The 21,880-nt window shown below is 35.4% G+C and overlaps 1 protein-coding gene and 2 long non-coding RNA genes across 4 annotated transcripts in view; 2 read left to right on the plus strand and 1 right to left on the minus strand.

Moving 5' to 3' along the window:
• Positions 1-21,880, plus strand: part of LOC138691745 (uncharacterized) — a 400,261-nt gene that overhangs the window by 42,605 nt on the left and 335,776 nt on the right. The gene's annotated exons all lie outside the window — the stretch shown is intronic.
• The window catches only part of LOC138691741 (zinc finger protein 665-like), a 43,746-nt gene that overhangs the window by 14,972 nt on the left and 6,894 nt on the right, over positions 1-21,880 (minus strand). For both annotated transcript variants that reach the window (XM_069814061.1, XM_069814060.1), the window contains exons 3-6: positions 21,661-21,792; positions 11,372-11,509; positions 7,641-7,723; positions 306-2,140 (exon numbers count right to left, since the gene is read on the minus strand). In XM_069814061.1, coding sequence (XP_069670162.1) covers positions 559-2,140; positions 7,641-7,723; positions 11,372-11,509; positions 21,661-21,792 — 1,935 coding nt within the window. In that variant the 3' untranslated portion in view covers positions 306-558. The remainder of the gene's footprint in view (positions 1-305; positions 2,141-7,640; positions 7,724-11,371; positions 11,510-21,660; positions 21,793-21,880) is intronic.
• On the plus strand, positions 12,373-16,781 carry LOC138691730 (uncharacterized). Its single transcript, XR_011329950.1, has 3 exons — positions 12,373-12,663; positions 12,868-13,006; positions 15,473-16,781. It is a non-coding gene; the product is annotated as an uncharacterized lncRNA (long non-coding RNA).

A 21,880-nucleotide genomic window follows, 5' to 3' on the forward strand; every position in this document is an offset into this window, starting at 1 on the left:
AAAAAACCTCAACCAGGTAACTTGCCCCGACCGGGATTCGAACCCGGGCCACCTGGTTTCGAGGCCAGACGCGCTGACCGTTACTCCACAGGTGTATGGTTGGGTAAAATGTCTGAAAAAACCCAACCAGGTAATCAGCACAAACGAGGATCGAACCCGCGCTCGAACACAACTTCAGACCGACAGGCAAGCACCTTAACCGACTAAGCCAGCCAATGGTTTTTTTGGTAGATAAAGATTGTGATATACTCATAACATCAAATGGGATATCATATGAAGTAGAAAACTTACTCTATCAGTCTAACCTGTTATAAGATAAGCCTTGGACACGTACAGATGTAAAATTCAAACTGAACTCGCCCAAAAGTTCCATCCAAATCATCCAGAAAATTGCACGTCTTATGCCTTATCCATGTGTGTAAGCGTTCAAAGTTTCTCCGACTTTTAGATCGTAAAAATTTATTTTATACACTTATGACAACTGAATGACTTATCGCGTTTATGGAAGACTGTTTTAAAGAACTGGATTCCGAAAATGCTTTTCCACAAAACGTCACATCAGATTGGCTTCTCCTGTTTATGTAATAGTGTATGCCTTTTTAGATTACGAGAGAACGAAAATTTCTTTCCACATAAATCACAACCGAATGCCTTCTCCCCTGTGTGTACTACTGCATGTTTTTTTAAATTCCCAGCATCCGCAAATTTCCTTGAACATATATCACAACTGAATGGCCTCTCGCCAGTATGTACACGTGCATGCCTTTTCACATTACCCAATGTGCTGAAATTCTTCCCACAAAAGTCACAACTGAAAACCTTTTGCTCTTTGTGTAGAAGTACATGGCTTTTTAGGCTACCAGTTTCTGAAAATAGCTTTCCACATATATCACAACTCAGTTCCTTCTCTCGTTTCTGTATTACTGCATGTCTTTTAACATTACCAGATCTCGTAAATTTCTTGTCACATACATAATTGAATGGCTTCTCGGCAGAATGTATAGGTGCATGGTTTTTAGCATTACTTAATTTGGCAAACATCTTTCCAAATAAATCACTACTGAAAACCTTTTGTTCCGTGTGTAGAAGTACATGAGTTTTTAAGCTACCAGTTTCCGAAAATTGCTTTCCGCATATATCACAACTCAATACCTTGTCCTGTTTGTGTTCTATTTCGTGCCTTTTTAAGGCACCAGATCGAGAGAATTTCTTGCCACATATATCACAAACCAACGTCTTCTTGTCTATGTGAATGAGTACATGCCTTCTTAGATTACGAGATATCGAAAATTTCTTTCCACATATATCACAACTAAAAGCCTTCTCCCCTGTGTGTACGACTGCATGCATTTTTAAATTACCAGATTCCGAAAATTTCTTTCCACATATATCACAACTGAATGGCTTCTCGCCAGTATGCACAAGTCCATGCCTTTTCAAATTACCCCTTGTTGTAAACCTTTTTCCACATACATTACAACAGAACGCTCTCTCCCCAGTGTGTTCTACTTCATGACATTTTAGGGATCCAGATCGTGAAAATTTCTTGCCACAAATATCACAACCGAATGGCTTCTCGCCTGTGTGGACGAGTACATGCAGTTTTAGATTACGAGATAGCGAAAATTTCTTTCCACATATATCACAACTGTATGCCTTCTCTCCAGTGTGTACGGCTGCGTGCTGTTTCAGATTCCCAGATTCCGAAAATTTCTTTCCACATATACCACAACTGAATGGCCTCTCCCCAGTGTGTAAAAGTGCATGCCTCTTCACATTACCCCATGTTGCGAATCTTTTTCCACATAAATTACAACGGAACGCCTTCTTCCCTGTGTGTACGATTGCATGAGTTTTAAGACTACCACATCGCGAAAATTTCATGCCACATATATCACAAACGAATGGCTTCTCGCCCGTATGAACGCGTACATGTCTTTTGAGTTGACCCGAGTATAAAAAATCCTTTCCACAGACATCGCAAATAAACGGTCTCTTAAGTGTGTGTAAAAGAGCATGACTTTTGAGTTTTGCCGTGTCGAAATACCACTTTCCACACACATCACATTTCAATGTCTTCTCTTCTGTCTTCAGACCCTCGTCCTTTGTAATACCCTCGTTGTAGACAAGATCTCCAATGCTATGAAAAAAATGTGAATTGAACGAACAATTAAGATTAAAGCAGAATAAATCACCGAAAACAACACTACGTGCTGCAGAAATGATCTAAATGAGGGGTTGGAAAGCAATGCTGGATAATTGATGTTTAGATGAGGGGTTTGGACTTTTTCCATTGCTGGTAGTCATAATCAAAAATTAAGACACAACGTTTCAAAGGGTGGTTCTCCCTTCGTCTTCAGGTATGTTGACTAGCCACTTCACGCCCATCTTCTTTATTCCATTTGGTTTAGTGCCAACATACTGCTAATAACTTCGGGTTTTTCTTAATTACAATCTCCACCGAAGCCAGGAATCAACAATCAGTCATACAGAATAACTGTATGTAACGATCCCAACAAGAGGTTTTTTCCTTCCTCTCCTTCCTTCCACCTAAAGACGAAGGAAGAACCACCCTTCGTAACGTTGTGTCTTAATTTTTGATTGTGACAACCAGCAATGGAAAAAGTCCAAACCTGTCACCTAAACATTAATGCTGCAGAAATATTTACACTTAGACACGGTTTCTTTAACCTTTGTTAAAATGGACCTAACATAGCTTTAATTAAGTTGAAGATAAGAATATAAATTGCTGTTAAAAATATTGCGTTTATTTAACTTTCTATTTCTGATTTTAACATACCGTTTCTTGGTTCTCTGATAGAACCAGAGATTCTAGAGTATAACTATAGTCCACTATATACAGTCACAAAGCTTGGGATGATTTTTTTGCATATCTCACGATAATTAGTTGCTTGCCGCTTGGAGTGCTGTCAGTACTAGGAACAACAGACTGTGTCATTGCTATCGTGATCTAATACAGGCCGTAAGGCAGACCATGTAACTCGCTTAACTCGATCACGAAGGGCGGCGCTTCAACCATATAAATTAATTCGAATTCATAAAGAGTAACATATATTTCTCTAAAATGTAGTGTAATTGCATTAATAAAATTTAAAACAATGATTAGGAGACACTTCAAACATAATTCCTTGCGAGTTAAGGTGTAATATTATTTTTGGTGTGAAAATTACGTTGTTCGTATATGTAATACCTGCCTTTATTTCGATTAAGTATTTCGAAATTCTTGTACCTTCATTTATGCACGATTCAATAATTTTCAGTTGCACAGCACGGATATTTAGATATGTAGAAATTATAGGTTATGTTTACTGTACCAGTTGCCCCTTTGTGTCTAATTTTAGTGGTCTCCAATGCCCTGCCACTACATATGTTGTCATATGGAAACTATAGGTTATGTTTACTATATTTAATTTATATTCCTAAATTCGCAATTATATATTACAATTAAACATGATGTCATGTATGACACCCGTCCCATTCTATTTGTCTGTATTTTAATACTACAATTGAGTACTGAATTATTATATTTATCTACTACCTAAGAGACGAAGTAACACAATCGTACGTACACTAATTTCATAGGAGTGGTATGGTAAATTTTCTGTCTACAATTAAGGAAGGTAGATGTGCTAAATTAAAATCACAAAATAAATTAGTTTTTATTGAACCTCAAAATAGCTTCCATTCTAAACTCAAAATGTTGACGCGAGCAGATTACATTAAAATGTAAAATTCTCTTCACATTAAAATAACACAGTTTTGTAATTACTTCTGCAACATATTATGCAACAAGAAGTAAACGGAACTTATGGACACATTACACTAAATAGAACTTAGCAATGATACGCAATAAAGTTAAAATATAATATTTCGCTGAGCTACATACACCGAAATAGAAAACCCGAACATACATTATGGCCTGGTCTAGATCGAAAATGCATTGATTGTGCCGTATTTCGTATTGTTGTGAAATGTTCTTTATCGGTTGTAATAACTGTCAATGGGCTAAAATGCAATAATTTGAATAATAATATGGGGCAAGGAGACGTTTGTGGTACTATAAATATTGTAAGAAAAAGAGGTCAGAGTTATCCTTCTTCTGAAAGATCCAGGAAGGTGAGTTTATAAAATATAATATATACTTTACGAAAATAATATATAAACCTTATGTATTTCATATTTAAATAGTGGAAAAAGGTGTTAATTTTTTCAATACAATACAATGTCGAAAGTACAATAAATTTTAACGTCTGCTGGGGAAAGGGTCTGTGATAGTAGCGATCCTGGTGGTTAGCAACTATCTATGGATGCATATTTCAACTGTCTATGTATGCATATTTAATAAGTATTGAATTTCGTGACTGTATATACTAGATTGTGGTATAACCACAGTCTAGTATATACAGTCACGAAGCTTGAGTTGAGGTTCCTAGGAACAATAGACTGTGAAGGTACTATTTCGCATTGTCTGTAATGAGGTGATAATAGCGATCCATGTGGTTAGCAACTAATCTGTGGATGCATATTAATTACATATTGACCTTCGTAACAGTATATACTAGACTGTGGTACAACCATAACCTATAGGCTCAATTCTGCTTTCTGAACTCTAGTTGGTACTAACAGTAATTCAAGAAATGCTTCAACTGTAAAGGTTACAGTTAAAATTCAATAACACACTGTTATAATTTAACAAAGGTTGAAGATATTGGGCTGCCTTAGTAACGTTAAAAAATATTTCCACGTAGCCTATGTAAATGTACTCAAATTAAGGGTAACAGTTTAAAAATTCTATGGACCAAGTGGATAATGCAGACGGTACAGCAGCGTGACTACACTCACCACTAATACCGGGTCGTAGCGAGCAATGTCAAACAAAAAACAATCGAAATATTGCTGGTATAATTCGTGACTATATTCTCAAAAGATCCACTGCACTAAAGGTGTGTGAAATGATTACAGTCGATATGTTGGCGAATGTTTTCCGGACGATGGTTGTCGTTGGGAAACGTGTTTTGAGACTGATGGAGGCCATGTGGAAAACAGATTTCGTAGTAGATACCAACTTAAAGTTTTTGTTGTATTTGGACTATGTTATTCACAATATGGGACTTTAAAAGGCACAGTGTAGATTATTCACAGCCGTTTTTATTGTGTGGATTTCTCCATGAGGTTTGTTGCTCAATTTCCAATACGACAATAAATGAGAAATACAAGATGGCCAAAAGATCGGGAAAAATTTTAATGTTTAAGGGTAATAGATAGCAATGAATAACAAATGACACATTGTCTTGTCATTTTCTTATTGTTTTCATGAAAAATTGGAGTGGTGATCAACGTGCGTTTGCAATCAAAGCATATTACAACAAAAATGACAGTGTGGAGGCTGCTCATAGACAATTTCGAAGCCACTTTAATTTGGAACGACATGGTCGTGTTCCATCAGCACATGCAATTAACACATGGGTGCGTAATTTAGAGCAAACTGATTCAGCTCTGTAAAACAGATCTGTAGAAAGACCGCGATCTTCTCGAATATCAGACAATATCGAGACTGTTCAAGCTGCTGTCATAAGAAGTCCACAGCGTTTAGCTCGATGTCATGTAACTGCTCTTCAGATGAAACATTCGAGTCTTCAAAGAATACTGTCACAGGACTTAAAGTTCCTTCCATATAAGCTACAGACAATACAACTAATCAAATCTAATGATTAGGTAATGCGTCGACAATTTTGTGAACAAATGATGGTAAAGCTGAACGAGAACGACAATTTCATTGATAAGCTATAGATGTCGAAAGAAGCCCGCTTCCATCTTAATGGATTCGTCAATAAATAGAATTTTTGCTATTGGGCTCCACATAATCGTCAGCTACACCAGCCTCCTCTACACAGCAACATAGCTACTGTGAGGTGCGCTGTGTCATCATCTGATGTCATATTTTTTTAGGATAATAATGAGTGTACGATTACTGTTAATTCTGTTCGGTATGTTGTCATCATGGAAACACTTGTTGCACATGAACTGCAGAATTTTCCACAAATCACCTGGTTTCAGCAAGATGGTGCAACAACACAAACAGCACGAATCTCCATGGCAGCTGTATGACTGTTGTCTACCTACAGTCTGATTTCCAAGAACGGTGACATTTCATGGACACCAAGATCCCCGGATTTAACAGCGTGCGATTTCTTCTTGTGGGGTCACCTTAAGAGCGAGGTGTACTGTAGTCCACCTGCTACGACAGAAGATTTTTTAAATTTTAAATTTTATTGGGTTATTTTACGACGCTGTATCAACATCTAGGTTATTTAGCGTCTGAATGAAATGAAGGTGATAATGTCGGTGAAATGAGTCCGGGGTCCAGCATTTGCTCGTATTGGGTTGAGGGAAAACCCCGGAAAAAACCTCAACCAGGTAACTTGCCCCAACTGGGATTCGAACCCGGGCCACCTGGTTTCGTGGCCAGACGCGCTGACCGTTACTCCACAGGTGTGGACACGACAGAAGAACTGAAAGCGAAGATCGGAGAAGAAATAGTCGAAATTCCTTTTGAAAAGTTGCGTCGAGTAATGCAAAATGTTCGTAAATGACTCCAAGAATGTCTGCGCAGAGATGGTGGTCACTTATAGGATGTCACCTTAAAGACATAAATATCGGGTTGACCTCAATCAATGTCATACACTGTACTATTAATAGGCATTAATAAATGTAATTGAAGTATTTATTCTCTTTCTTAAATCTTTATTTAAAAATTTCCCGATCTTTTGGGCCACCTTCCAGTTGACAAGTTGGACCTCCACCAGTAACTGAATGATTACAAAAATTATGTAAAAAAATATAAAACCTATAAGAAAAGATATCGAGACATTATATTATTATGATCCACTCTTAAGTTTTGAAGACTGCAAATGGGAAAATGAGAGCGAATCATTTACAAAGAAGTTCATATTCTCAAAAATTGGTTTCACATATGGAAGTACGTCCCGGGCCATGGCGTCGTGGTCTAAGGCATCCTACCTAGGACTTGTGTTACTGAATTCGGGTTGGTTTGAATCCTCATGGGGGAAGAAATTTTCTCATTAAATTTCGACCAGTGTATGGGACTGGTGCCCACTCGGCATCGTGATGTATTTGGGGAGCTACGATAGGTAGCAAAAATCTGGTTTCGCAAACCAACTGTAACTGCTGGGGAGATCATGGTGCTAATCAAACGACACCTCCATTCTGTTTGGATGATCGTCCACCTCTGCTTTGGATGTGGATGTGACACCAGCAGCTGGCTGGGCTGTAGCGCCACGGATTTACTTTTACACGGATATATGCATGCATAGACAATGGAAGAAAGGAGACACACACAGACGGATAAATGAACGAAAACATAGCTAGAGAGATATATAAACAGAAAGACATATATATATATATATATATATATATACAAACACATAAGAAGACATACAGAGACACTCACAGCTAGTCACGCCATTTAAGAATGTTAAGGCGTTCATATGCATAACAAAGTTGAAACTAATTACATACAAATTTCTATTCTTCGTCATTATTATTTCAATAAAGCAATGAAACCAACAACGAAGTAAAGGCTCACACATTTCACTCACCTCTCAGTAAAGACTTCATCCTCTTCTGCCGTTACTTCGAGTTTGACCTCCTCCTCCACTTTATTTAACTCACGTGTCCCATCCTGAAAAATATTGTGTGAAATGAAGGTATAGGGAAGTAATAGTTAAAGAACACATGCATGACAGTTTATATCTTGTAGACCTGATTTGAAATCCTACTTAATCCAGTAAGCAATTAAAAGATTGTCGGTGAAAAATGCATATGAATTTTAAAAATACAGACAAAATAATATGACATTTTCTAAGAAATATGCCGTTTTAAATAAGAATTGCATAAACTATAAGTTTAATGGAAGAATAAACAAGAACGACACTGCAATCATATTCTAGGATGGACATAGCTGAGTAGGAAGATCAAACTGGTAAGTGGTAAAACTAATTCGGTAAAATTCGCTAGGAGATAGTTTTTGTAAGGCAGTGTCACAATGGCAGGGTTTGGAATTGAACGGGTTACATCAGCTTCTTGTCTATGCGGATGACGTGAATATGTTAGGAGAAAATCCACAAACGATTAGGGAAAACACGGAAATTCTACTTGAAGCAAGTAAAGCGATAAGGTTGAAAGTAAATCCAGAAAAGACTAAGTATATGATTATGTCTCGTGACCAGAATATTGTACGAAATGGAAATATAAAAATTGGAGATTTATGCTTCGAAGAGGTGGAAAAATTCAAATATCTTGGAGCAACAGTAACAAATATAAATGACACTCGGGAGGATATTAAACGCAGAATAAATATGGGAAATGCCTGTTATTATTCGGTTGAGAAGCTTTTGTCATCTAGTCTGCTGTCAAAAAATCTAAAAGTTAGAATTTATAAAACAGTTATATTACCGGTTGTTCTGTATGGTTGTGAAACTTGGACTCTCACTTTGAGAGGAACAGAGATTAAGGGTGTTTGAGAATAAGGTTCTTAGGAAAATATTTGGGGCTAAGAGGGATGAAGTTACAGGAGAATGGAGAAAGTTACACAACGCAGAACTGCACGCATTGTATTCTTCACCTGACATAATTAGGAACATTAAATCCAGACGTTTGAGATGGGCAGGGCACGTAGCACGTATGGGCGAATCCAGAAATGCATATAGAGTGTTAGTTGGGAGGCCGGAGGGAAAAAGACCTTTGGGGAGGTCGAGACGTAGATTGGAAGATAATATTAAAATGGATTTGAGGGAGGTGGGATATGATGATAGAGACTGGATTAATCTTGCGCAGGATAGGGATCAATGGCAGGCTTATGTGAGGGCAGCAATAAACCTCCGGGTTCCTTAAAAGCCAATAAGTAAGTAAGTAAGTAAGTGTCACATAATTCTAGATTTATAGTAAGCATAAGAAAAAAAAAAAAAAAAGGAACAAGGTTAGTAAAATCACAGTCTAGTATATACAGTCACGAAGCTTGAGTTTTTTGAGGGTACTAGGAACAATACACTGTGCAGGTACTATTTCGTATTGTCTGTAATGAGGCGATAGTAGCGATCCTAGTGGTTAGGAACTATCTATGGGTGCATATTTCCTACGTATTGAACTTCGTGACTGTATATACTAGACTGTGGTAAAACCCTCAAGTGATTTGAAAATCAGGGAAACAATTGGCTTATTGTAAACGACAACGGAAAAGCTTTCCTCATGTCTCAACATTCAGGGGTCTCTCCACCTTCTATTATGACAAGTTACTTCACTTATGGCATTATAGCATTTTACTTCCCTAGAGTCTAGTTTGATATGTTTACTATTCGAGGACATCCTTAAAGGTTCCCCCATATGTAACAGTCCAAGTGTTTTTGCTACTGCAAGGAGGAAAAGATAACAAAGGAAATCTCAAGCAGTATTTTTGAATTGTGACGTTCTTGTGTAGAACTGGTTCAAAGAATTACACATCAATTATGAGGCCTTTGTTATGAAAGGAATTTAACAGGTTAGGTATAGCTTATAGCAGTAAAATTTCTAAAGTATACATTTTTTTCCTCCATTACTGTATCTTCTAGAATAATGAAAATTAGTATGTGTAAAACACTGTCCTTCTGCTATGTGAAAAAGATATTGTTACCATTTAAAAATAATTATTTACATTTTTTTTTTCGAAGTTCAGGTTACTCTGCAGTGATGAAGTATTTCCCACATAACTCAAAAACTATCCAACATTCTGTGATGAAATTTTTTGTGTATTGATGCAAGTCATACCTACAATATAATGCAAGATCACTTCTCTACCTTTATAGATTGTCTGATAAACAATAAATTCATTTTTAAAAAATATATTATGTATTAAGGAATGTAGTTAAAAGAGAATGATATTTTAAACATGAGTTTCGGCAATAAAATAAAAGAGAGAGAACGTGAAAAAGTTAACAAGTTTATGAGTTACGAGGCAAACACTTCATTACTGCACAGTAAACTGCCATCGTTTTGAATTTTGAAAAAAAAAAAAAAATATATATAAACAATTTTAAAAATATCGTAAAAATATTTTCTTTCATATAGCAGAAAGACAGTGTTTTTTTACACATACCAATTTTCATTATTGTAGAAGATACAGTAATGGAGGAAAAAGATGTTGAATATTTAAAAAAATGTTACTGCTGTAAGCTATACCTAACCCCTTAAAAAGGAAAACTACAAAACCTCATTAACTGTCATTCTGTACAAGGAACAAACCACAAGCTAACTCACTCTGCCTGAGGAATTGAGATCGACGCCCATGCTACACTGGGCTGCCGATGAAATTAGGGGTGGATCTGGTAAAATATTATCAGTAGCGGTTAGCGTATGTGGCTGCAAAACCAGGTGGGCCAGGTTCGATTTCCAGTTGGGGCAAGTTATCTGGTTGAGGTCTTTTCCGGGGTTTTTCCTCAACCCAATATGAGCAAATGCTGGGTAACGTTCTGTGTTGGACCCCGTACTTATTTCACCTGCATTATAAACTTCATCTCATTCAGATGCTAAATAACCTAAAACGTTGATAAAGCATCATAACATAACACAGTAAAATAAAAAATAAATATTATTAGTGGTCATTATGAAATTCAAACTGGATAGGATTTAGTGAACGTTCTGCATTGCAATGTCTACCAGAAAACTGAGTGCAGAAAATGCACAAAAGACTTGAGGAAGCGTGAATGGACAAATGAGATCAACCATCGTACATCTGGAAATCAAGCTTTTAGATATAGCTCCCTGTGAAGCCGATTTGAATAATTTGAAGAGAAAAATTGTTCCGGGGCTGAGTATCGAAGCCGGGAAATTTGGTTAAACGTACCAGTGCTCTACCAACTGAGCTACCCAGAAACTCTACCGACCCAATTTTTCCCTCTTATATCCACAGGCCTCAAAGTAGGCTAACAACAATCAGTTTCACAAGGAGGTACACCTGAAAGCTTGATTTGCATAACACACGTCACTGTTTCTTAACAGAAAAGCCACAATTCAAGTCACACAGATTTCGTATGCACTCAATGTTGGTTGCTTGATAGTTGTCAGCCCACTTAGAAGTCTGTGGATATAAAAGAGAAAAATTGAATCGGTGTCCGGTAGAGTTCCTGGGTAGCTCAGTTGGTATAGCACTGGTACGTTTAACCAAAGGTCCCGGGTTCGGTACCTGACCCCGGAATAATTTCTCCATTGAAATTATTCAATTGTACACATGGTTACCTCAGCCAGTATACAACACAGTGAGAACTACCGATCAACACACTTCATAAACTGCACTCACCTCAGCTTGACTCTTCACGATGGGATAGTCAATTGGCACAGGAGTTTCCTCAAATGTCATCTCAGATTTCAGGGCACAGATTTTCTCCATATAATCCGTCTTCATTTCAGTAGAATACAGACCTAATGCAATGCCTTCCTGTAACACATAAATCATAATAATTATGTTATAAATATAGCCCGGATGTTTAGGCATTTATTTTGGTTAAAATAGGCAGGCATATTGGAACTAAAACAGTAAAAATATGCAGGATGAAATAGGCATTTATTATTCATGGAAACAGACAAAAAATAGACAAATACTTAATAAACTATCCCATACGATATTCACTTTCCTTGGTTACAGGTCACAACAAGACGCTTTTTTAAGTTGTTAACTGTCTATGGCCCGGTTGCATAAAATTCTACTTATAGAACCAATAATAATAGAGCTCATAAAGTTGTTGAATATATAACATCTGTGTGCGTTTCTCAAACATGTTTATTCCACAAACATTCTTTCAATAACTAGTGATTCAAAGCCTTCCGTAATGTCTTCTGTTGGCAGTTCTGTTCGATAACATATCGAACATTTCACAGTTCCGAATCCATTTCTTAGTTTGAGCTGCACAATGGACAGTTAGGGGACTGATATATTCCAATTCTATGCAGGTGTTTGGCCAAACAATCATGGCCTGTTGCCAATCTAAATGCAACTACAGACGATTTTCGTGGTAAATGGGGAATTAACTGTGGATTTTGATGCAGAGAATTCCATTTTTTCCCTTGGGATTATGTTATCAAATTTTGTTTGTTGAAGTCTAAGTCTGTGCTTCAGTGGCTGGTCATGATAATATCTTTGAAAAATATTGGAGTGCAAGAGGTCAAATGACTTTATTGTCAGACGCCTGGCATTAGATAACAACAACATTTCACGGTTGTTGTTTTGTTTCTGTTGATACCACTGTCTGCTAGATCGCTATCAAAAGATGCGATCCAACAGGCAGTAGTTGATACATTTATTGTTTAATGTTTATTGCTTTTATCTTCGTAACGGAAGGTAAAATCGTAAAGGGAGGATAGAACTGCACTGAAGTTGAGAAGCAGTTATTGATAGACATTTGCTTAAGTTATAAACACATTGTAGAAAATAAAAGAACAGATAATTCGTCAGTCAAACAAAAGCTTGAGGCATGGGAGAAAATAAGAGATGTTTATAATGCATCTTCGGAGACAGGACCAAGGACCATTAAGCAATTACATGCATTATATGATACTCTGAAGAAGGTCCGAAAGGATAACCATGATGATCGAGTAAGTATCTTTGAATTTATTTATGTTCAATATGAATACATGATATTATTCCTAACTTCACCTATTTAAAGTATGTATAATATTAATATGATATTCCTAACCTAATGTAACCATTTAAGGTCCATGTCTATACAATTACATGTAAAATGGAAATGAGTAATATTGTTCAGTATGTTTTCTTTAATTGCTTTGCGTGTGTTATAGGTGGAAAAATACAAAACTGGAGGAGGTACATACACCCCAAAAGTAACTGAAACAGGCACCAAGTTACTTTCTCTTCTAGCACCACAATTTGAATCTCTTGATTCGCCATATGATTCTAGTTCGGCATATTATGAAAATGGTAATCAGTACATGTATAATTTTATTATTTTCATCTTATCTAATAATTGTAACAAAAAGACTGAATCATATAACAGATTTACAAATTTTAAGTATAATAGATAATAGTATAATTAGACCTAAGAGTTTATATATATATATATATATATATATATATATATATATATATACATATATACATATATATGGTAATTTCCTAGAAGACGGGCAAAATTCAACATGGCTGACGAAAACTACCAAAAACGTTCTGCCAACTATGAAGTCCAAATGTCACCAAACATCGCAAAATCAAAGATGAAAAATCAAATATTCGTATTTTTAAAGAAGAACAAGCCCTCCAAAAAATGAAAATATATTTAATTTTTCGCCTTTGATTTTTTTTGGCGTTTCGTGGCATTCGAACTTCATAGTTGGTAGTACTTTTCTGGTAGTTTTCGTCCGCACTTTACCCCAAAAAATCACAAAAACACAAAACAAAACATAATAATTTATCACCTTATCAAATAAAATTCAATTCTCATCGACGTCTTCATCGACAACCACTTCAATTCCAGTATAAATGACGCAGGCTTTAAGGCAATCTAAACTTAAACCATGCAGGCAACAAAGAACTAAACCAACACTTTGTCGTACAGTCAACTTTGCATAAATAAACCACGTCTTTACACTAAATGAAATTCTCTTCGAACACTTATTACACCATAAAATCTACAGAAAATTCAGCAAGTAATTTCTTTAAACCACAGAAAAACAGTTTTCTCCTCAACATTCACAATCCTTAATCACCAGCGAAAGAACTAAACCAAAATGGACACAAAATTTAATCAATAATTTTAGAACACGGATTCCTTCCTTTCCCTCTTACTTCAAAATTCCAACCTTGTGCACACAAAATAAATTATTGGCACTGAAAAGTGCCTTTTCGTAAGCATGATGATGTGCATTCGACAAATGCAGACAAATCTACAATGTAACATCACTCACGTCAAACAACCAGGAACAACTGACAACGTCATTATCCATTCAAAATTAATGAAAATTCTAGAATAAATTACAACTATAACCAATCAAATCGAAAGAAAATCATAAAATGATAAGCTTTCAATAGCTTTAGCCATCAGACACAACATAACACAACTCACGTCAAACAACCAAGAACAACTGATAACGTCATTATCCATTCAAAATTAACGAAAATTCTAGAACAAATGACAACTATAACCAATCAAATTAAAAGAAAATCATGGCGACACCTAGTATAAAAAACCTAGAACTAACATGTAAAAGTCACTAAAAGACCATTAACATTTAACCACAGTCTACTATATACAGTCGCGAAGCTTGAGGTGATTTTTTGCAAATCTCGTGATAAAGCGCTCCAAGCGGTTAGCAACTAGAAACAATAGACTGTCCACGGTCGACTTTGGACTATGTCGTATTTCCATCGAGTGCTAGCTCGTTGCATATTTCACATTGATGCTTGTGAAATGTTCGTTATTGGTTGTAATGAAAATGTGAATGGCTAAAATACAATAATTGGAATAATAATATTTTACTAGAGACATAGAAAAATTAAGTTTGTTTTAATGAAATTTATTGATCATGTTTTATTTTCAATTCTGGTGGGATTATTATTGCTTAGGCCTACTTTTTTTTTTTCAAAGGATGTTTTTAATTATAGCTGTTAATTTTGTTGTTATTTTTATTTGTTACTTTACTAGAGACGAAGAAAAAGTCTGTTACAATAAAATTTATTGCTCACGTTTTATTTCCAATTCTGGTGTGATTATTATTGCTTAACCTCATCCCACTTTGTTAACTACGTAAGCCTACACTACAAGTACCGGTACACGTAAGTTACTCCATTAATTCATATTTCCATTATTATTGTAAAGGGAAATGCAAATTAATATTTATTGGTTTCATAGTTAATTATCGCTATAATCTTGAATGAGTGAAGCGATTATAGTAAATTTCAGTTCGTTTTGCACAAACAAAAATAATATTAACCTATTTCTTGCAGGTATCTTCGAGTTTATGGTGGAATTTAATATACTTCATTAAAATAATAAATTCACTTTATGCATTTAATATTTCAATAATGGAAGGAAGGTGTTAATTTTTCCAAAAGAACACGACATCGAAAGTGTAACATATTCTGTCGTCTACTAGGAGAGAGATCTGCGATGATGAGGCGATAGTAGCGATCCTAGTGGTGGGCAATTACCCATGTTTGCATTTTTAGTACATATTGAGCTTCGCGACTATATATAGTAGACTGTGATTTAACTCTGAAATAAAAAAGTTGGTAATACGTACTATATTCAACCAAGTGCCCGTCTTCTATGAAATTACCCAAATTATATATATATATATAGTCCTCAAAAGCAATCACTTCTGTAAAAAAAAAAAAAGTATATATATATATATATATATATTGCTTCTGAGGACGCTTGTTCATCCCCAGCTCCAGAACAACAAAGAGATTTAGGTCTACAAGCTTCACAAGGAACAGTCCTGGCAACATTTATTTTGGAACCAGAAGCAACATCACCACCACCACTACCACTACCACCACCACCATCATCACCGCTACCATCATCAGTTCAGGCATCATCTTTCGTGGAAAATCCTTCACAAAATTCACTTCCACATGAAACACCAGTGAAAAATGCAATGAAAAAGAAATGTGCACAATTTACAGTGGCAAGTAGGCTAGTAGATAGTATTAAACAAAGAAAGATTTCTAAGAATGAGTTGGATTTGGAAATTCACAGTAGGGTAATTCCATAATTATGTCAACCAAATTGCCATTTTCTCAAAGTGGTTCTAGACAATTCTTGAATGCTATACCAGCGACTTTAATGTCTATATTTTATGAAATCAAAGATAATTGGCCGTATATTTGCATAAATCATATGCTGGCAGCACTGTGAACTGAAGATGTTTGGAAGTGAAGACATATGACAAGGATGATACACTTCATGTAAAATTCCTTCGGCATGAGATGAAGTCCAAGAAATTCTTTTCGCCTGCTATTGGTGATGAGGCTGATATTGACAAAGACCAGGTTATAAAAATTCTACCAGAGCCACAATTTGATAATAGGCTTAAACTAAATTTTCAACATATCTAGTTCGATAATGATGTTCTTTAATTTGCAAATGCATGTAATTTTGTAAATCATATTTGGAATATGTAGTGTCTGTCACAGTTTGTGTGTCGTGTCTGTCACGAGAATCTGCTAATATTGGAAGATATAGTACATTGTTGGACTTCCCTTTAATTTGTGTTCCTTTTTCTGTCGTGTCTGTCACAACATTACTTGTACTTAGATATCTGTAATAAATAGAGATTGATACTTGCTTCTTACATGAAAGTGTAGCTGTGTACATGCACTTTGTATCTGATATAGTTTAAAAGTCTGCTAATGTTATGTTGCAGTAGAAATAAATCTTTATATTTTTGTAGAGAGTCATTTGTCGTGTCTGTCATAAATGGAATTACCCAGTAGGAAATTAGAAATATTAGATATAGAATTACAACTGAAAGAAGAAGTTTCAAAGAGGACAATTAAATTAATAGAAACAGAACAGAAAATTAAAGATGTGGAACTAAAAATAAAAATTATGGAATATGAAAAGATGAAACAGTGATTATTATGTGACAGTGTATTATTTAAGCAAGAAGCATGGTTAACTACGTTGTAGAAGATTTGTACACAAATTCTTCATTCATTTTCAGTATTTCCTTAATATAAAGATGAATAAATATCAGTGCTGTTTAATTTTATTTCTTCGTCAACACACAACGTTCAGTGTTGTCCATTGAAATGTGTATCAATAAGATTTCTCCTTATAGCATGACCTCTAACATCTTGATTATTCGGCAGATTTTGGACATCAGGATCCTGAGGTAAGTCAATATCCATGTAATCAGGTGGCATATTATCACCGCCGATTATACAAATGTTGTGTAACACTGCAGTAGCAACAATTAAGGCTCATTCACAATGAAAATTAAACATAACGTAAACATTAACATAAGCACATAAACATATGCCACAAACTTAAGTAGCCAAGGCCCATTCACAATGAAAATTAAACATAACGTAAACATAACACGTGTGTGGAAACAAACATACCGAATCAACAAAACTACAGAATCTATTACATAAAAATGGAGAATTGCACTATGACTGACGATGTAGCTATTCAATTTATGTTTCTAATAACTACAATGGCATCAGTATATGGCTTTCAATACTTGAAATCAAAGAAACGGAGATGTAAAATAATCAACTTTTCGTCACTTGATTCCAAGTTGCGCGCCTAGCTATCATCACGGCCAATAGATCAAAATATTGCCTGTAGGCAAAGCCCATGAGATGTTAAACAAAAAGTGAAAACACGCTTTCCGCTTGTGTACTGTTTCCAAATGGCATAAACATAAGCATGAAAGTTTGGAGTTTGCAAACTTTCATGTTAACGTCTTATGATTAAGATTAAGTTCATGCTTATGTAATTCATTGTGAATGCTTTCATTAAATAACATGGACACAAGGTTTTATGCTTACGTTATGTTTATGTTTAATTTTCATTGTGAATGGGCCTTTATTGATAGTGTTCTTGGAATTTTTGTACGCATCTTCAATGCAACGCTAGGAAATCTCTTTTTCCATAATCCAATTGCCGTTTCGACTACATTTCGTGTTTTAATATGGGCCTCGTTATACTGGTTTTCAGCATGGGTAATGGGATTTAAAAGTGGTGTCATCATGTAACTTTTGCAAGCATATGCACTATCCCCCTAGTAAATATCCATTTTCAAAGTCACCATTTTCTAGTTGTGCACGTAGGAAGGAAGCATTGAATACTGTACTATCACAGTCTACTATATACAGTCGCGAAGCTTAGGTGATTTTTTTGCAAATCTCGCGATAAAGCGCTCCAAGCGGATAGCAACTAGAAACAATAGACTGTCCACGGTCGACTTTGGATTTAGAGTGGACTGAGTCGTATTTTCATCGAGTGCTAGGTCGTTGCCTATTTCGCATTGATGCTTGTGAAGAAAAATCCTAACATCTATTTCTTATTTTACTTCTAGATGCAAAAAGTGGTTAATAAATAAACAGCAGTAGGGAAGATCTAATCACAAAGAATGAAGCATATCTTTATAATATAAAGTTTTGTTCTCTGCATTTCGAAAAATTCATGAATGAAAACAAAAATAAATTAATCTGGAATGCAGTTCCAACTTTATTTGATGTTTCAAATAAACCTGTTCTGTTATTACCTACAGCTGAGAAACAAAAGCTTTGCGCTAATTCTACGTCTGTATCAGCTGATTCCTTGAATAATATTGTACATTTTCAGACAACTTAGGCCTACGTTTTTTTTTCAAAGGATATGTTTTTAATTATAGCTGTTAATTTTGTTGTTATTTTTATTTGTTACTTTATTAGAGACGTAGAAAAAGTAAGTCTGTTACAATTAAATTTATTGATCACGTTTTATTTCCAATTCTGGTGTGATTGTTATTGCTTAACCTCATCCCACTTTGTTAACTACGTAAGCCTACACTACAAGTACCGGTACACGTAAGTTACTCCCATTAATTCATATTTCCATTATTATTGTTATTGTATTATTGTTGTAAAGGGAAATGCAAATTAATATTTATTGGTTTCATAGTTCATTATCGCTACAATCTTGAATGAATGAAGCGATTATAGTAAATTTCAGTTCGTTTTGCACAAACAAAAATAATATTAACCTATTTCTTGCAGGTATCTTCGAGTTTATGGTGGAATTTAATATACTTCATTAAAATAATAAATGAACTTTATCCATTTAATATTTCAATAATGGAAGGAAGGTGTTAATTTTTCCAAAAGAACACGACAACGAAAGTGTAACATATTTTGTCATCTGCTAGGAGAGATCTGTGATGATGAGGCGATAGTAGCGATCCTAGTGGTGGGCAACTACCCATGTTTGCATTTTTACTACATATTGAGCTTCGCGACTGTATATAGTAGACTGTGATACTATCGTGAGTGGAGCCTGGCCAGCGAGCATCAATGTTACAAAACTGCATGTCAGAAGAGCACACCACCTGTACATTTAGAGAAAACCAAGTTTTGCTATTCCTATACAGCTCACTTTCATTACCACCAGGGGATTCAATGGGAATATGGGTCCCGTCAACACATCCCAGTACTCCTGGGAACTGGCATACATTAAAGTACTTCACCTTTGTTTGCCGGATTTCTTCTTCTGTTGTTAGCATTTGTATGAAATCTGGTCTTAATACTGCAATATGGTGTGTCACTTTTTCACTATTCGACAAACTGTTGATTTGTGAACGTTAAATAAGTCACCAATAACTAACTGAAAAGCTCCAGTAGCATAAAACCTAAGAGTAATCAAAATCTGTATTAATGCTGATATTGCCATATTTCTTTGAGTAACATGTTCCAATTGTGGTCCAATTTGTCGTAATATGTCCATAACGATATCTTTCCCTAATCGGAAACGTATTTTAAATTCTCTTTCGTCGAACATCTCAAATGGATTTAAACGGTCCCTGAAAACCCTAGGCCTTGGTAATAGTCGTAAAACATCTAATATTTCTTCGTCTGATGAAGAAGATGAAGTATCCATGTTATAATTACGGTTAGCTTCTTCGTATTTAGTTAGAACCACACTGTTTCATTAATACTAACTTCATGAAACATTACGGGTGTCTGCCATCTTAACTCGTTATGGATCCAATAAGCGTTTACAATGACGATTTGTGGCTAGATAAATTACGAAACGATTTGTGAAATCAATAACTTTATTTATCCTTCCAGAAACAGTATTTACGTGAAATTTTTAATTTATCGACTACATATGCTTATGGATTCCATATCTGTCATTGCAGAAACCGGACCTATAGTCAGCCGCCTATCAGAGAGAACGTTTTTCATGGTGGAAAAAAATCTTTTTAATTCTACTGAAGTGATTGGAGCAAACTTAAAACAACTTATTTCAGAAGGACTGTGTCTACTTTCTTTTAGAAATCGGGAAAAACCGAATGTGTATTGTCTCAAAAAAGAGGGGTGTGAGAAGGGATTAGAGACTTCAAAGTACACGTGACTTGTGTCTGCAAGCGACAACAACGAAACCTGGAGACCTGCTTTTAATACTTTCTTCATCCCCTTTCTTTCTCTGGTAAATCCCGAAGTGACCTGAGCACTGAGGGTTATACTGTTCATCTTTGTTCAGTGACATAAAAGAAGGAATTGGTAGGTGAGAAAAGTTTACGACTTCTTGGAAATACATGTATTGCTGGAGAATAAGATTCTCTGCAAATATTTGTGTGAGGTGAATAGATATTTTTAATTTATACAACCTTTATTTTTTTGTTTTTTGATACAATTTATGTGCGGTTTATTTTAAATGAATTAAAAATATAGAAAACATACAATAACGACGTAAAAAGGCTAAAAAAAAGACTAAAAAAGGCATTTAACCTTAAAAAACGCAATGGGAGCTAAAATAGGCAAAGAAGGCAAAATAAAAATTGGGCCTATTGTCTCCAAATATATGGAAAACGTGTTTATCTCCAATAGGTTTTTCATACATAAGCTCAGTTTAAAAAAGGCATTTTGAATAACATCCGGGCTCTAGTTATAAATCATAAGTAGATAGCGTGAATCGGAGATCTAATATGGCAATGCAAGCTACCGGTCCTCTGGAGATGTCTTAGCTTCCACCCCCTTCCTAGTAGAGTTCAGAGCATCGGAAGCAAGATATTTACACCACACAGAACATTACAATGAAGTCACACAAGTCGTTCATGCATTAAATAGTGAAGAAGCAGCTGCTATTACGACGGTAAAATCCATAATTTCAGAAAATATGTATGACAATATGCAATTCATAAGGACCAATTAGGAATTTCTTTTTTTAAAAAAATCTGCCTTCAATGAGGGTACCATAAAGATGCAGAATGATTCGAAAAACAAGAAAAAAATTTAAACATAGCAATTGGTAAGTAAAAAAACGCCAGAGAAATGCAAACCCAATAGAAACATTAATGGCCAAAACATAAATGGTAAACTAATATTTGGATTGAATCCATAAAATTCAATAAATTATTTTAATTTAAAAAAATTGGAGACCGAGTGGCTTTAAAATATTCCACTCACTCACTCAAACATAATGACACAGCGAAGCTCGGGACAAAGCATGCGGGAGATGTGCATGTGCAGACATGTGAGAGCAACCCATTGTTGAATCGAAATCACGGTTTCCTGCATTGTCAGGGTCATTTCCGCGTCAGTCTTATACATATAAATTCATATGTTGCATATACATTTTCTGCGGGCCAGTTTTATTTTGCCCACCCCGTATTAAAAGCTGATGAAGTAAAACAATCAGTGGGGATGAAAACATCAAAATGTATATTATTTAATGAATGCTTGGCATTGAATTCTTTACGAAAAAAAAATAAGATGCAAAAGATACACGGAACATATAGAATGAAGAAATGGACAGCATGACAGCAACAATCGTATGCCCTGGTCACCTGACTGTAGCAGCCAGACCAGTCAGTAAATAACAGAGAGAGAACTACCGATCAACTCACTTCATAAACTGCACTCACCTCGACTTCACTCTTCAAGATGGGAATTGGCACAGCACTTTCATCAAATGTCATCCCTGATTTCAGATCATAGCTGTAGTCCATACATTCCGTCTTCATTTCAGTCACGTGCAGCTCTAAAGAATTTCCTTCCTGCAAAACACGAAACATAATAATTATATAACTTACGATAATAATAATAATAATAATAATAATAATAATAATAATAATAATAATAATA

The sequence above is a fragment of the Periplaneta americana genome, chromosome 16 (genome assembly GCF_040183065.1).
Source record: "Periplaneta americana isolate PAMFEO1 chromosome 16, P.americana_PAMFEO1_priV1, whole genome shotgun sequence".
NCBI classification, from domain to species: domain Eukaryota; kingdom Metazoa; phylum Arthropoda; class Insecta; order Blattodea; family Blattidae; genus Periplaneta; species Periplaneta americana.